Source organism: Nannizzia gypsea, genomic scaffold (assembly GCF_000150975.2).
Source record: "Nannizzia gypsea CBS 118893 supercont1.6 genomic scaffold, whole genome shotgun sequence".
NCBI classification, from domain to species: Eukaryota; Fungi; Ascomycota; class Eurotiomycetes; order Onygenales; family Arthrodermataceae; genus Nannizzia; species Nannizzia gypsea.
The window spans coordinates 1,674,601-1,690,988 of NW_003345196.1; the positions used below are offsets into that span (position 1 = coordinate 1,674,601).

At 48.1% G+C, this 16,388-nt stretch overlaps 6 protein-coding genes across 6 annotated transcripts; 1 reads left to right on the plus strand and 5 right to left on the minus strand.

Annotated features, from left to right (window-relative positions):
- Window positions 1–417: 417 nt before the first annotated feature.
- On the minus strand, window positions 418–1,200 carry MGYG_07246 (hypothetical protein; the record flags this gene model as incomplete). The annotated part of the gene is made up of 1 exon (XM_003171199.1): window positions 418–1,200. The coding sequence occupies one exon, from the start codon at window positions 1,198–1,200 to the stop codon at window positions 418–420; it is 783 nt and encodes a 260-aa protein (XP_003171247.1).
- A 1,189-nt stretch (window positions 1,201–2,389) lies between these two features.
- Window positions 2,390–4,850, minus strand: MGYG_07247 (pseudouridine synthase; the record flags this gene model as incomplete). Its single annotated transcript, XM_003171200.1, has 3 exons — window positions 2,390–4,252; window positions 4,312–4,558; window positions 4,633–4,850. 3 exons carry the CDS (start codon window positions 4,848–4,850, stop codon window positions 2,390–2,392), a joined length of 2,328 nt encoding a protein of 775 aa, XP_003171248.1.
- A 401-nt stretch (window positions 4,851–5,251) lies between these two features.
- On the minus strand, window positions 5,252–7,452 carry MGYG_07248 (SGE1; the record flags this gene model as incomplete). Its single annotated transcript, XM_003171201.1, has 9 exons — window positions 5,252–5,293; window positions 5,363–5,420; window positions 5,493–5,703; window positions 5,766–5,924; window positions 5,996–6,654; window positions 6,718–6,975; window positions 7,034–7,086; window positions 7,145–7,225; window positions 7,294–7,452. The coding sequence occupies 9 exons, from the start codon at window positions 7,450–7,452 to the stop codon at window positions 5,252–5,254; spliced, it is 1,680 nt and encodes a 559-aa protein (XP_003171249.1).
- Window positions 7,453–8,155: 703 nt separating this feature from the next.
- On the minus strand, window positions 8,156–9,283 carry MGYG_07249 (hypothetical protein; the record flags this gene model as incomplete). The annotated part of the gene is made up of 1 exon (XM_003171202.1): window positions 8,156–9,283. One exon carries the CDS (start codon window positions 9,281–9,283, stop codon window positions 8,156–8,158), a length of 1,128 nt encoding a protein of 375 aa, XP_003171250.1.
- Window positions 9,284–11,266: 1,983 nt separating this feature from the next.
- Window positions 11,267–13,045, plus strand: MGYG_07250 (carotenoid cleavage dioxygenase 1; the record flags this gene model as incomplete). Its single annotated transcript, XM_003171203.1, has 2 exons — window positions 11,267–11,332; window positions 11,384–13,045. The coding sequence occupies 2 exons, from the start codon at window positions 11,267–11,269 to the stop codon at window positions 13,043–13,045; spliced, it is 1,728 nt and encodes a 575-aa protein (XP_003171251.1).
- Window positions 13,046–13,636: 591 nt separating this feature from the next.
- Window positions 13,637–14,508, minus strand: MGYG_07251 (hypothetical protein; the record flags this gene model as incomplete). The annotated part of the gene is made up of 3 exons (XM_003171204.1): window positions 13,637–14,044; window positions 14,129–14,251; window positions 14,347–14,508. 3 exons carry the CDS (start codon window positions 14,506–14,508, stop codon window positions 13,637–13,639), a joined length of 693 nt encoding a protein of 230 aa, XP_003171252.1.
- Window positions 14,509–16,388: the final 1,880 nt, after the last annotated feature.

Here is a 16,388-nt window from a genome sequence, read left to right on the forward strand (position 1 = left end):
AGGGATCACACAATGATTCCTCTTTTGCATACCTGGGATTGCACCGTTGAACGGCTCTTTTACTTGGAATTCCATCGGGCTCTTGGAACTTTTACTTGTGTATTGATCCTAATGACGAATATTTGACAAACTGCAATTTAATATACAAGGACAAAGTGTAATCCAATTTGATGTTGTCCTAACAAAGCAAAAAGAAGAAAAGCTGAAAGGAAGCGTCCGGCACCTCCTGGCAAGTATATAGAATACAAGTCACGAGAATGGAAAATATGATGTCTTGATACCTCCAGCAAACAAAAAAAGAAAAACAAAGTACAATAATATAAAGATGAAAATAAAACCCTTGTATTGTGCATCTTTACCCTAAGTCTGGCTATTTTCAAGCCGATAGGACATGGAGGTATGTAGCGTTTTGGGCGGCTATGCGCCGCATTTACCCTTTGGTGAAGGAAGCTCCAACGGGTAGACGCCGTCACCCTTGACAACGTCAGGTCCTGGGTTGGGATATTTCACCTCTGCGTTGGTTCGCGGGGTCTTGCAGCCATTGTCGGTGTTTGCGACGAGGAAACTCGGGCGATCGTTGAAAGCGACGGCAGGAGTTTTATCATTGCCGGGAGTGGGACGGACACTGGTGCCACGAGGAGTAAAGGCAGGCGGTCGGGAAGAGTTTCCTCCACTTCCGGAGGTGATGGTAACGGAAGCACAGGTCATGAAGAACTCCTGCTCGCGGTTGAACCAAGTCCAGGCAAATACATGGTCGCCAGCAGGCATATCCCCGGGAACCTTGAACTCGAAGGTTTGTTCCTTTGAGCTTTGGTTAGAGCCCTCGCGATGAGGGCAGTTACCTTCATAGCTGCTCACAACCTTCCAAGTTTTACCTTGGTCAGTACTGAACCCAGCTTGACATGATCCTCCCCAATGCGTTCCGGATCCAGTCAGGCTGAAATTCTGAGACGAGCCAGCTTCCCAGCTAACGACGGGGGCGCCTTGGTCGGTGCCGAGGAGGTCGAGGTACCCTCGGCAAGGGTAGACGGTCTTTCTTCCACAGCAATTGTAAGGGTTGTCGAGGTATGGGTCGACGGGATCAGTGCGGTGAGGATTGTTCTCTGCAGCGAAGGTAGGAGGATAATGGAGCATCATATGCGCCTTAGCAGAGGCAGCAAGGAGGCCAGCCAGGGCAGCGGTGTTCATGATGGATTTCATGTTTCTTCTGGTAATAGGAAGGGCCAAGGAACAGTAGAACGAATGAATGTAAGCTTTCCCAGGGAGCTACCAGGCTGTAAAGAATGGTAATATAAGAGGAGAGAAGAAAGAATGGAAGCTCAAAAGTGGCAGACTCAATCCGCAGAGTTTTTGAGTAGTATAAGAAGAAAGAAAGAAAAAATCAAGGTATATTTGCCGTGAGGAAAGAAAGAATGGGACGCAAAGACCATCCAGTGGAGATAGAGATGAATATATAGATGCGCCATTTTAGCTGGTATCGGTTGATATCAACTGGCGAGACCGTGCAAACCCAGGAGCTGCGCAATCGAAGCCCACAAAACAACAAGCAGAATAGACCAGGGGCTGAGTCCGGCTCGTGCATTTCTCCGCTGGGAAGATGAAACAACAGGGCGGCTATATCGTGCTAATACCATTGTGGGTTAACTACCGTGGACGGCGCCCACTGGCTAATGCATGCTCTATCCTTATGCTGTCGCTACCCCCACCCAAGGCTGGTATACGGACATTTTTCGACGCCCCATCAGCAGGGAATATCAGGGTTTCGCAGATGTAAAGGGGTTGGGCTTGCGAGGGGAATATTCTCTTCGGAAGATCGCATCACGATGTGTGGAAAGTATAATACTGCCCCTTTATTGCGAAATATCAACAGATGACTGGCCCGATCCGTGGTTCCAATCCGTCTCATCGCCGGGATGACTGTAAAAGGGTAGATAAGCGGACGAGGATAGGCCACTGGAAGCTCTCGATCCATGGTATGCAAGCTGAATGTGAAACGCACAGTGGTCGTTGACTGCATAAATGGTTGGTAAGTGGAGGCTTTGAACCAAAGTTAGGCAACCACGCCAGCTGAGTGGCCAGAGGATTCAGGAACAGTTTTCCAGAATTTGGTACGCGCCAAACTTCGACTTCTAATCAAATGCACATCTTCATTTCCCGTCGGTCAAAGTCGGCCCTGTGAAATTAGTTAGATGTTGTGAAGTTGAAGGTGAAGTTGACAACTTGAAGGATGAGAATGCTCAAATTCGGTCGTGACATGTGACGCTTACAGCCAGCAAGGCTCCAAAATGATGAATTGAATATTGATTGATATTGGCGGATAAAGGGTTTATATGCCCTCTTTATACATGTGCAAGGACATCTGCATCCTCTACAGGGAGACCGATGCCGCCTATCGAGAAAAGTCAGGCTTGTACTCCTTTGCTCCTCCTGTCTTCATGAGCTCCCTTAGCGCCATGGTGGCATACTGGCTAGCTCCCAGCTGGAACTTGAGGATGACAGCAAGCTTCTCTGGGGCTCCTGACTTTTCTTTGTTGTCCCCGTTCTCATTGTTATTGTTGTTATTACCGGTATCGCCTGCTTTGGGGCTATTCTCTTTGAGCTTTTCCAAGTCTGTCTTCACAAACTGTTCGTCCTCTGCGTCGTATGACCTCACCTCAAAAGAATAGTCAGCTCCAGGACGGCTGAGCACCTTACGATAGCTGCCGCTAAGGCTAATATCTCTCCAGGAACGCCGCATGTCGAATGGGTCTAGTTTCCCGCCCTTTTCGCTGCCCATGAATTCTTTGTAAAAATCGGTCATTTTGTTGGCAGGATAGAGGATATCAAACCCAGGGAGCGGTAGAACAATGTCAAAGATGGAGTACTTCCCACTGGCTGCCTCCTCCGCCGTCAATGCCCTGGCGCGCTCAAACATGTCATCAACTGCGGCACTGTCATCTGCATCGGGCAAGACAATTTCCTCTCCATCTGCATCGACTTCGGCCTGTTGTCCTGCAGCTTTGGTTTCATCTTTGAACTCATTTACCAACACCAAGTCACCTTCGACAACTTTGTCACCATATAAACGCCATCTCTCGCCGGCAGCAAAGTTCCACACCAGAGACTGGTAGGCATGGACATACATCAACCGCAGGTTGCGGGGAATAGACTGCAGCGCACCAAAGTAGTCATTCTTTCGCTGGCAGAGGAGCCTGATGATATTACTTTCAGCTGTAAACTTTCTAGGCAATATCTCCAACGCATCACGGCCATTACCCGTTGTTTGAAAGATGTGAATTGCCTTGGCGCGCAGGATATCATCTGTGCTTATCTGAGGCGTTTGGGTCCGGTCTTCCGCTGAGACGCCCTGTGCAGCAGCTAATGCAATAGAGCTGTAATGAAGGATCGATTCACAGGCTTCCTTGAACTCTCCACGAAGCATTTTGAGGCCAGTGGTATCAGTTCTTGTTGCAAAAGTACCGAAACGTTGGAGCCCGTAGTAATTGAAATATCCTCGCTCCCTGAGATCACGAAGAGACTTTCCAACAAGCTCGGTGACCTTGGCGATAGTCTCTGGGTTCGAAATGTTGTCTCCTTCAACTACACCCTCGGGAAACTGGCAATCTCTGAGAGTGATTACGAACTCGTTCCCGTTCAGCTCTCCCAGCTCCAAGCCTTGTTTCTGATACTCGTAGTCTCCAATAGCAGCCATCCGGAGGGATGCATTGAGCTTCGGCATTCGATCTGGGTAAATACGGAATACACTGACCCGCTGGGCGGTGGCTCCACGGCGGTCCTTCGTTCCGGCGAATTGAAAGGCTTTGGGGGCCACCTTTAATTGACGAGAAAGGTATGAAATGACCTCCATGGTATCCTTGTTCTCTTTGTACAATGTGAAATGCAGATAGTCACCGCCGAGCTCGCTCCACCCAAGCTTACCACGGAGCGATTGAGAAGAGCCCTGGCCTCGATCCCGCCCTGTCTGTTTTTTGCGTTTGCCTTTGCCCCCGCGTTGTTGGACTGATGCAGCCGAGACCACAATTGTCCCATCATTGTCGGTGGTTGAGTCTAAATTGGACTTGAAAATTCGACGGATAGCTTGGTGAAGGCTTGTCCTTTGGTCCTTGTCCGTGATAACAAGAGACTTGACCTTGCCGAGTTCGCCTGGCCTGGAGGAAGCCTTGATAACGGAGCGTGAGTAGAGGTTTAGGAGTTTAGGTGTAGCCTCGGATCCGAATGATTGGTCTAGTAGTTCTCGGTCCTCGGGCGCCAGCTACAAAACAGTCAGTAAACACAGCCCACAGCATTCAGGGCACCTCCATCCGTGCTTACCTCTGTTAGAGCAGCATCAGCCGTCTCAGTAGCTGGTTTCTCGGCTTTATCATCCTCCGCTTCGCATGTTTTGCCCCCATTGCTCTCATCACCTGCCGGTGTTGTGTTTTGCGGAGTTGCGCTTGCAGACTCAACAGAAGCAGCGGCCCCCCCAATGGCATTTTTAAGAGTAGGAGATAACTCAGTGTCCTTCAAATGTAAAACTTCTCCTGACGGTAGGATCTCATTAACCAGAAAATCGGTATATCTAGAAAGCCAGTCTCCATGTTAGCGGTCTCTGCCCACCAGGTAGCCCACCAGCCAATAATCAACAGCACACACCTCTTCTTCACCACGCCAGAAAACCCGGGCAGGCCAGGGCTAACGAATTGCGTAATGCCAACTTCGGCTTCTTTTACAGCCTGCGCATCTGGAGCTGGAGGTTCACTGTTGGCCGTAGCGTCGACAAGCTCTGGAATCGGTGCGGTCAGAACCTCGGAGGCGGCGTCGTTATTGGACACTTTGATGCGCTTGCGCCGCGACTCATCTTCGTTTGCCATTATATAAATGTGAAGCTTTGTGGCCTCCGCGTTGTTGCTGGTTGCCTGTCGATGCCGTTGTTGTTTATCGCTGGTGGGAATTTCGAAAAAAAAAAAAACGACTTGGTTTTCATGTGGGGATCAATTTTGGCGTGTTCTCGCGTTGAGAGCGTCATGAGACAATGTGCCAGTCGTGTAACTAACTAGGTATGTATAGATTGACGCAGTAATCATCCAGCTCAACTTTCTCCTCAGCTATCCACCTTCTTAGAATAACACGTAAGAAAAGTCTCCATTAACCGTTTGAAATCAAGCTCTACAGTACTTTATTACCAGCCTCGAAGAGGCAACTCTACTATTGCATCTGATAGTTAAGACGTCCCAGTCTGTTTAAACTCAACTACTCCAGCTAATAGAGTATCTTAGTGGCCTGCAGGCTGTGCAGTAACGTTGGCCCGTTTGTGCTGTTAGAATAATAATACCCTTAGCTTTATCCGTCCCTATTCTATCAGCTGGAGAGGGGAATATCTTACCGACAAGAATATAGAACAGACAAAACTGGCTGCGGCACCAACATACGCACAAATAAAACTGTAGCCACATTAGAATACGCTCTTCTGCTGTATAACTAGTTTAGCAATGAAAAGAGAGGAATGGATTTACGTTTTCTGCCAGGCTGAGACGATAATAGATAAAGCCTGTGTACGTATCTCCAATGGGAGCATTTGCAGGGCGTTGCTGCTTGTTCCAGAGAGAATTTGCTGGGTTTGACTTTGGGTTAAGTTGGGGAGTAAGTTGAGTAGGTTGGCTTTAGCAGTATTGACAAAGATGGCACCGCTAATAGACAGGCCGAGAGTCATGCCGCCGAGTTGTGCTATAAGTAGTAGGTTAATATTGAGATACATTGATAGAGTTTTAGTTACGCTTGTTCCTTACCAATTAACATAAGAGTAATTCCGTTTGATGCATCTGCCGGATCAACGACGGCCTGGATGATGGCAAATGCTGCCTGCGTGTAAATGCCAGCTCCAATGCCTAGAAGAGCTTCTAAGCCATAAATCAACCCTGGAGAGGAATTGATACCGACAATTGTTGCTAATTCTGGCTTTTAGCCTCGAAGAAACTAGATAATTGACAAGCGCATTGAATGAAGGGGATATACTTACCCATCAGTATAGATGCGACTAAAGCCAGAAGACTGCCAATGATATAGCAAGGTTTGTAATATCCGATTCTCGACATGAAGGCTCCACTCAATATCATGAATGTAATGAGTAAGAAAATCAGGGGTAGTAGTCGAACTGCGGATTGGATAGCAGTATCTCCACGGGTGAATTGGAAATAAATAGGAATGTAATAAACGCTGATGTAGGCAACTGCACCAACTGCCGCACATGAAATAAACAGTAGTATCGGTTCCTTTTGAACGCATAAGTGAACAGGCAACATTCGGCTTTCCTTAGTGGTTAGAAAGTTGAGGCTCTGTTGAACGGCAAATAGTATCCAGAGAGTGCCTGAAATAACAAAAAGGGCAATAATCTGTCCGCTATTCCACGCATACAAGGTACCACCGAAATTGATTGACATGACGAGGGCAACAAAGCCACTAATACTGAGGATAGCACCCAGCCAGTCGAACATGGCTAGTTTCTTGCGGATAGAAACCCCTGGAAGAGGTGCACTTGAGGGTATAGTAAAGAGGTAGATTGGCAATAGTATAGCACCAAAAAGGAGATTAATATAAAAGGCCCAGCGCCAATTATATAGCTCAAACCCTCCACCAACGGCTGGTCCGAGGACAGTTCCCAGTCCCCATACCAAACCCCTACAATAACCATAGGATTAGATTGCAAACACACGAAAGAAACTGACGGTCAGGAGAACTCACGTCAAGCTTAGGTACTGTGGCCTCTCCCTGCTTGTGGTATTGATAGATATAAGAGCCAGCAGACCAAAATACATTCCATTGCCCCCGGCTCCGGCAAAGACGCGGCCAATTATCTCGGCGTCCATAGTGGGAGCAGCACCACATAACGCAGAGGCAGCCATGAAGATAACAGTTGAAATGATATAGACCCATTTTGTATCGTACAGGGCATAAAGTCTTCCAAGGGGAAGAACGATAGCCATTCCACCAATCATAAAACTTCAATATTCCTTAACAGTCAATTCTCCAATATAGGTAACGGTCGGTATAGACGTACCCGACAGAGAGCCATGGTAGGTCATCGGTATTATGAAATGTCCTAACAATAGCCTATACACGCTGCATTAGCAAACATCCAAGTGTAGACCAATCTGATAAGTTTACTAACCGGGACAATGTTTGCAACAATCGTGTTATCTAGAGCATATACAAATATGCTTGTCAGTGTGCTCACAATGAATAAAAACCACTGTTGCTATATGTTAGTATTCCGCATTTTTGATTATTTCATTATACCTTTACGCGGGAAGAGCGTACCTTAAACCCCTTGATCTTGCGAATTTCCTCTACTGGCTCTGCAGGTGTACTTCCAACAGTCTTCTCAAGATCGCCCGTTCCGTTATTAGAAAGTTGGCAATCCGAACCTTCTAATGATAGGGGAAGTTCGTGGCTCTTGGATACTGCTGGTGAATCCATGGCGATAGGAAAGGAAAAGATTGGAGAATAGAAACTGCAGGTAAACAGATATAAAAGCCGAAGAGCTACTAGCTAGGTTGTATCATCGTGCAAATCCCTCACACCAAAGGAGCAATAAGGTCATGTATAAGAACGTTCTCCCCATTTGGGTATCTCATCAGAGGTTGAATTTGTCAGCCCCGGAGATAAGGTAGTCATGTCTCCAAAGGCCGGATTGTTATTTGTTATTTCAATGTCTTTTAGCCAGAGGCGATGACAAATAACCAACTTGATCAAGGGACCGGAGTCAAGCACAATTTTCGCAGATCCATGGATAACCACTAGTTACATTGGGGGAGGTTGGTGAGGTTATAGATTCTACCAAGTTCTTTTAGGTTTAATCTTAATTATCCAATAGCAAAAAGTAACCTACTCTTTATGCTGATTATAAATATAAAACTACTGTTTTGTTTGCCTGATTGCCTGAAGTTAACTATAACAGTTATCGACTGGTGACAGATATGATAACCACTGCCTGAGACTATTTAGAACCACCAATGGGTAATAAGACTCATGATAGGTATGTTCATTATCCCTAGCAGCTTGAAAATATATCCATTGGCGCCGAAAAATTACTATCCCGGACGAATAAAAAGGTCCTACGTACGAAATAAATGTTCATAACGGTCATAAGATAGCGAAAGAGCCATGCTCGCACATTCAATCACTCTTCAATATCCTCCCAGTTGAAGTCATAGATGACTCCATCTTCCTCTATATCAGTAACACACCCCGCGTCTCGAGGAACGGTTAACTGGACTGGTTTCTTCCTGCCGACAGTCGAATCGCTAACGAGGATATTCCATTCAGTCCGAGTAATTGGCGTCACGTCAGAAGCACTATGGGGTGTCCTTGCTCTAAGCGGGGAGAGTGCCTTTGCAAAACTAACTCTTCTCGTAGCCAGGGATGAAGCAGCAATTTCCTTCTTTTTAACTATTTGCTTCTCCACTTTGTCTTCCTTGGGCTTTGATACTACCACATCTGGTTTGATATCCGGCTTCAGTTCCACTTTGGGCTTAAGCTCGGGCTCGGGGATAGGTTCAGGAGGCGGAGGCTTTGGCAAAACAATGGCCACCTGTTTATAGCGAGCGAAATATTCGTTGGCTATATCGACGATGAGCTGGTCCTCAAAATGCAAGTGGTTATAAGCGTGGTAAAAAAACGACTTGGTGAACGGTCGACCACCGGTGCTCTGAACAGACTGCCGAAGGAGGTAGAGACAGGCATCAGTATAAATGCGGCTGGGGATACGGTCGATCATCGTGTTCGGCGTCACCCAGGGGGTGGAGAGGGCGTTGAGATACTGCTTAAGAGTGTACGTGCGGTCAATGTTCAGAATCGTAAGGCCCTCAAGGCTGATCAGGACATCGTTCTGTTTCAGTGATCGGTCGATCAGATATTCAGGGTTAAACATGGCATCCATGCCGGAGCTCGATGACGAGAGAGCCATCCATTTCGGCTGCAGATGGTATTTCCTTGCGGCTCGCCGGATATACTTGCTGAAAATATGGCGTTCATTATCCGAGAGAGTGCCGACGGGGAAAACAGTGAGATTGCACCCTTGACCAATGGGCAGTGGTTTACCACGAGAGAGGATGAGAGTTAGGTGCAGCGTGTTAGACTGCAGTTTGTTCGAGACATACTCTAATCCCGAGTAGACCTGGGGTGCAATCATGTTCGAGTCAAAAGCCGACTCCTGGGATAACGGCGGAGATATCATATCTCGAGTCAAGGGATCCGTAGAGGGGGGGCGTGTATCCCCCCTGTTTCGAGATTGCTCATGGAGAATCATGCTCTCTCTCCCTCCGCCGCCAACTTAGCCAAACGTTCAGACGGGCAGCAGCGAAGTGAAGAAGGATGGCCACAATGATGAAACGCCTTGACTGTTTTTATATGGCCCGCAGATGCACGCGCCCAACACACACACTGGCCACTGTTCCTGCATGCTTCCGTCCGCAGAAACCCCCCCTCAATCACCAATACCCCAGCCAATGAGCTCACGCCATCACAACTTCTATTAATAACTGGCCCATTATCCCTGATCCTTGCCGCAGCCTAACCGCCATGTCGGATGCAAACTTTACTTGAAATGGCAACTTGTGGGGCTCATCTCCCGCGTTTATTCGTTAGTTGTGCAAAGATTAATTCCCAGGCTAAAAACGCGGCGCTTAAATCGAATCCTTCAAGAGGATGAAGGTTGGGGAAGAAGAAGGGAAAAGTTGACGGAGATGGGATGAAGATACTTTTTAGGTACCTCAATTTGCCTAGAGATGCCGCCAATTGCCAAGTTACTTTATGTGCTTCTTGTGTTCGGGCCTTTCATGCAGCATTTCTGGCCCCATCCATTAACTGAACTCTACCGCTATTCTTAGAAGATCTCATCGCACGTCCTATGCTTGTCCCGACCACTCACAAATGCCATCACATCTGTGTTTGTGTTGTCCTCAACCTTGCCCTTCCGGTTACCTGGTAGCCGTCTCCATGTGAAACTCCCAGTCTTTCTATCCTCGGGGTTAAGGTTTCTATTCCGCTCCTAGCTTGTTTCAGAAATGATACGTTTCTTGATATTCTCCCCATGCCGCCAACACCTAACATCTTTGGGACTGATACTTTATGGCAAGAATATCCTAGACTCGACAGGCTCACAATGCTGAGCTAAAGATAGATACAGAGAATAGGTTCGGGTGTGAAAACGAACGACACGCAGAGGTGTGTTACGCTGTATGGAGTATTATTTTGCGGATCTATAGGCACATTCACAGAATATGGCCGTGTCTTTTTAGGCCTTAGTTAACATCCATCCCCTTGAGTTACCATATATACTTTGTATATCAGGCATTTGTTATCGGTTCCTTAGTGACCTCTCAACCTGGTTGGGGTAAACTAATTAACTCGTTGATCAGCGCAGCGGGAATTCGCATTCCTTATTTAAGCGTCCGTCTTACGATCAAGCCAGGGTATGAGAACTTCCAGCCAGCAGTTCCATCTCCAGCTCTGAACCATGGGCGGGCAAGGGGTAATTAGTCACGTGATTGAATGTGGCCGCTTCCCCTTACGGCCGAAGCAAAAACGAAACCGGACAAAAGTCAGCAAAAACGACGAAAGAGACGACGTTTAACGACCTTGTGTATTCTGGGTTCCGTACGCATAAGCGGCGTATATTAATGCCCGAGGACGAAGAGATGAATTCCTTACTTCTGGTATGATCATCGGACCGAAGAATACGGTGTGGCTCCCTACGTGCGCAAAAATGTCTTATTCCGTGGAGCTGAAAAGTTTCCCAACCAATAAGCGCCAGGAGGGTCGAAGATGACCTGCCGCCTCTGCTATGGGTACACGGAGTATGCATACTTATATATGAACATCTGCTCTGCGTTATGGTGCCCAGTCAAGGGCGTGCGTGAGATTGAACTTTAGCGTCCACCATACGGAGGCAGCCGGTAAGCTGTGAAGCTGTAACTCTCACCTCTACGGACGTAACTGGTTGGACTTTGATATGGGCCGGATGAATATCAACGGCCTCATATCCTATTCTACAATGTAAGCAGCGCGAGAGTCCGCCTGTTTAATCTCATAACTCGACTGGTTTTGCGGCCGATTACCATACTCTGATATACACGGATGAGCGCCTGGGCTAGAAGGTATATATATACGTTGTATATTGCCTGATGTTATCCGCTGGAAAACGACTCGATTATGCCAGAAACTAAGTTTTCAAATATAAACATCTACTACGACGTGTTTCTCCTTACAACATTAATCCACCTTGTTAGCCATGGGCACGAAGACTAAGATGCCGAAGGAGCACTCTTCAGCACCTGATTGGCCAAATTACCAAGGAGTGAGTTTTTGTTTCGTTCAAGCTCTACCAAGTACTAACGAGCGATTCAAGTTTGATACCTCGTACGAAGAAAGGACTCCGGTCGAGTTGAAGGTGGCTGGTAAAATCCCGTCATGGGCAGCTGGCACTCTGTTTCGTACAGGCATCGGCCGCGGACAGATTCAAACGGATAAAGGAGTGTACCGAGTCTGCCACTGGTTCGATGGCCTAGCAGTCGTGCATCGATTTCGGATATTAGCACCGGATAAGGAGCATCCGGGGGTCCGAGTCATTTACAATTCCCGCAGTACCTGCGACGGTCTGATCGAAAAGATCAGGAAGACCGGCGAGCGGAAGGCGATGACTTTTGCAAAGAAATATGACCCTTGCCAGAGCTACTTTAAAAAAATCATGTCTATCTTCCAGGCCGACGAGCCACGCCAACCAGACGAATATTCCATGGCCATTACCCTATCTGTTGACTTTCCGGGCCTGGAGTCTGTGAACGCGAAGAAGAAATCTGGTAGTGGTCATGCGTCGGGCATCCAGCAGATTGTCAACAAGACGGATTCAGCAGTATTCCAGGTATTAGATCCAGAAACTCTTGAACCCGTGGGGATTGCAAAGCAGTATGCGCTTGACCCAGAGCTTCGAGGGCCCATGTCTGCAGCCCATGCAAAATCTGACCCGGTGACGGGGGACGTTTACAACTTCAACCTCGAGTTTGGAATGACACCGACGTACCGGGTGTTTACCGTCTCTCGGTCGACGGGCAAGACGTCTATACTGGCGACTATAACTAATGCTACTCCAGCTTATATCCACTCCATCTTCCTGACGGAGAACTATGTGGTTCTCTGTGTTTGGAATTCCTTCTTTGCTGCCAACGGTGTGAAGATTCTGTGGACGAGGAACATCCTGGATGCTATTGGAGAGTATGACCCATCTCGTCCCGCAAAGTGGTATGTGGTTGACCGACGAACTCCTGAAAACGGAGGCAGGGGACTGGTAGCCTCCTTTGAGAGCAATCCGTTCTTCTGCTTCCATAGCGTGAATGCGTATGAAGTGCCCTCCCAGACTGGGTCCGGAACTGACATTATAGCGGATCTGGTTGCGTATGACAACCTGAATCCCCTGAAGTGCTTCTACCTCGACAACCTCAAGTCGAATTCACCCAACGCTGGCAAGACCAAGGCCGCGAATGAGTTTTCGTCTGCGCTTGTGAGGTATCGTCTGCTGAATAACTCGCTAGAAGCCACTCGAGAAGCTGCACAGACGGTTAGAAAAGCCGTTATCGAATACAAGTCCGAGCCGATTCAGTCACCTGAGTTGCCGACTATGAACCCACGATTCATCACTCGGCCACATCGGTATATATATGCAGTGAACTTCACGGGGTCATCTACTTTCTTTGATGGGCTGGTGAAAATGGACACGAAGACGCATAAGAGCAAGTTCTGGTCTCGTCACGGGCAGAGTGCGGGAGAACCTATCTTCGTCCCACGAACCAAAGGGCCTTTAATTGATATCTCTGCAGGAGACGACGGTTCGGATGAAGATGACGGGGTGTTGCTGTCTGTTGTCCTTGACGGACTGTCCGGGAACTCATATCTGCTTGTACTTGATGCAAAGACCATGACCGAAGTTGGTCGGGCAGAGGTGAACGGTGCTATCGGCTTTGGATTCCATGGTATACACGTTCGTTCGGATGAGCAGAGGGGGCTTGATTTATAGGCTTGATTTATAGGCTTGATTTCTACACTCAATTTCTCGGATGCCACCTTTTGAAAAATAATTTACTCGAAATACCACCTGCCTTGTATAACTATATCCCGCTTATTCAGTTAATAACTAGGTACTTAATTCACTTTCCACTTACCAGCATAATGTTACGGTTTTGGCTCAGTCATCTTAACATATCCTTGTTTAAACCAAAGTACATAGAACTTACTTGTAGTTACCTAAACGCTGGCCCATACATCCTTATTTAAGGAGTTAGCTGTTCTATCATGCTTGACGGGCTGCCTGGGAACTCATATATTCCATCTCTATTCGCTTAGGAGGGCTAGAAGAGCAAGGGTAAGAAGGGGAATGAAGAATAGGAGAAGAGGTAGATATAGGGATGGGGAAAGGTAGGTAACTCTAGTATAGATATGGATAGAAAATGCACATAACTATTACTCTGAAATTCGAGCATTACTCTACGTAGCTAGGGTAGATTATGGCGATATTCGAACAAGTAGTTATGCACCTAATCTTAACTCCTTGTATGTAATGCATCAAATCTATCAGAATCGTGATCTCGTAACTAAAGGGGTATTGGTATCACTTTTTCCATGAGTCTCTTAAGATGACAACTTCATCCCAAATATTCTCCCTTGCCCTCTCCCTGGTGAGTCCACGGCGGATCATGTCATCATACTCGGTATGGACGTGTCTGATATGGGCTTCAACCGCCAGCCTGACCTTGTCCTTCTCGTTGGCAACCTTGCCACTCCTGCCGACTCGTCTGGACCCCTTGAGAAAAGCATGGTTGAGCACAGCGGTAAGATCTGACCTAGGCATGTTGGGGAACTCTCTGAGCAGCAACTCCCGAGCCTTCTGTCGATCCCGGGCATCCTTCTGGGCTACGGCCTTTTTGCGGTCTTCGAATGTCTCCTGGGACTCTAGCTCGACGGCTGACTGCACGCTGGCGGGGACGTACAGACCAGTTTGCTTGTAAGTCGTGGAACACTGGCCAACAAGTTAGAGTTATTTCTCCTTTAGGTATGGCTCAAAAGGGGTTCATGGATAGTTAGTTGCCCAGGGAGGCCTCACGTAGACGGTGAAGACGGGAGAGCCGAGATCGTGTGTCTGGGACCGGCACTTCCTGGTGATGTAGACGTTTCCCTTGGGCACAAAGACGTATCCTGCAGGTCGAGGCTGGTTATCAAAGAGGATCTGGTAGCAACTGGTCAGCCCTGGACGATAGATAGGCATATCGCTAACTATATATGTGACTAAGTAGCAACTGTGCAGGCCAACGGCCAACTTACATCCTCAGGGACGAACCCGTGGGCCGTCTTGGAGTAAGCAATGTCTCTGAGCTTGTCCTTCAGGGCCTTTGGCATGGGCTTTGCAGGCTTACTGGCTCTTTTTCGAATCCCTCCAGCCCTCCTGCTGGCCCTGGACTGGCGTTTCTGCTGTGGCTTGCCCATCTTGAGTGACAGTAGCTGCTTAGACAGGAGAAGGAGGAAGAAAGAGAAGAAAAGAAGAGCAGCTTCTGCGAGTAACTAGTTAAACTGTCATGGAGAGAAGACGGTCGGTGTCATCTTCCTTTGCAGCTGGTCCGCTTGAGAAGTTGACAGCCTGGACGTGGGCTTGCAGCAGGAAGACAAAGCATGAAGGAGACGAAGCTGTGTTCCAAGTTATTTAACTATCTAGCTAACCACGGAGCAACACAAGTCGAGGTTGAATAACACATCGAGAGGCCCAACGTCACGCCTTCAAATAACCAACCAGACACCGTTGAATTATTTATATCAACGACCAGAAGTAGGCTACTTTGGCTACGGTTGAGTTCTGTTTACATAACTACATGGTACGCCAAAAGAAAAGCCCATTCGTGTCCAGCCTTGTTGCAGTGTTAAGTCCCTGGGTCATCCGCTAGTTAGTTAATCCATGGATAGTGAAGCGTTATAACGACACCAGACGGACCCAAGAACAGATGGATTAGAGTGAATCTCAGACAGTTTCTCTGTGCAGACACACAGACGGACGGACATTGACCGCAGGAGATAGCCTCAGGAGATGGCCGAGGCCATGGAGTGGTTTGAGGCACTGCTGGCGTTGCACAGCCAGGAGATCTCTGCTTGGTGACCTTGGCCAGCTAGCCAGCCCTAAACGACTAGTTAACGAGCTGATGAGACTAACAGATGCAAGGAACCTGGAGGATGACTGGTGTTTGCTTGCCAATAATTAACTAGTCAGTCAATCGATGCCTGCATGAGCATCCCTCTCGTGTTGACGGAGCAGGGCCATGCAAGCGGCACGGGTGAGCACGTCGGCGTCGCCTAGAGGCAAGGCGACATCACCCCTGGACAATAACTAATCAACATATGAAGGCACCCCGAGAGGAAGGGCTTACACAAGAGGACATTGTCCGGCCTTCGTCTCTCTCACTCTCTCTACCTCTCTCTCTCGGCGGAGTAATGGGATTCTCTTCCTCTCAGGAACACCCGGCAACCATGAGATTTTACAGCTAGATGGGCTTTAATTAATTAACTACGGAGTAATTTGAACCGCGGACACACGACAGAGGGGGACAAGCAGCTGAAGCGGGTTCCATCCAGCGACCTCCTGGCTAATTCCGAGGGCGCAAACAGTCCAATCACCGGCTGGGGGGTCCAGGGGCCCTGTTCCTTAACTAGCTTACGATATAAATTTCTCCTGTGGAGATCCGAGATCTTCAGGCTCTTAAGCAAAGGACGAAAAAAAAAGAGGTGCGACTTGCTCGGCTGCAGGCACAGCGCGGCGTGCATCTGGTGCTATGTTTACGCCGTCCCTGAGACTGAGGCTGGGCGAGTGATATGATATGCATCCGTCGACTTGTTGGCCAACCAACTAGTTAACTAGTTGGTGCAGGGGGTCGAAGTAGTTTCCAGTTTGCAGCTCTCCCTTCTTTGATCGATCCCAAAACGGACCTCCATGGGATATGATGAGATTGGATAGTTAGTTCTGGGGATACGGCCAGTTTTTGGTTAGCTCGCTGGTTTGCCTGCTGGTTGACCGGTTTACTGCCGCACCAGTGACCAGCTTCCCCTTCTCCCTCCTTTGGCTTTTGGCACTCAGGGGGGTAGATGGCGGTACCTACACTTGCTGCCTCACGTCAGGGCCTGCCAACCACCAAGGTTAAGAAGGTAGAGGTACTTCTGTCTACCTCCACGGATTGCTGGTTCCGTTGGTGACCTACCAAACGCCGCCTACGAAGAAGAAGAAGCTTTGCGGCCTTGCCTGGTTCCAAGCAGCAGTCTTCTAGTTAACCTAACTAACTACCTGACTGACTGACTATTTTTCTAGTCATCTCCTACCTGACTTC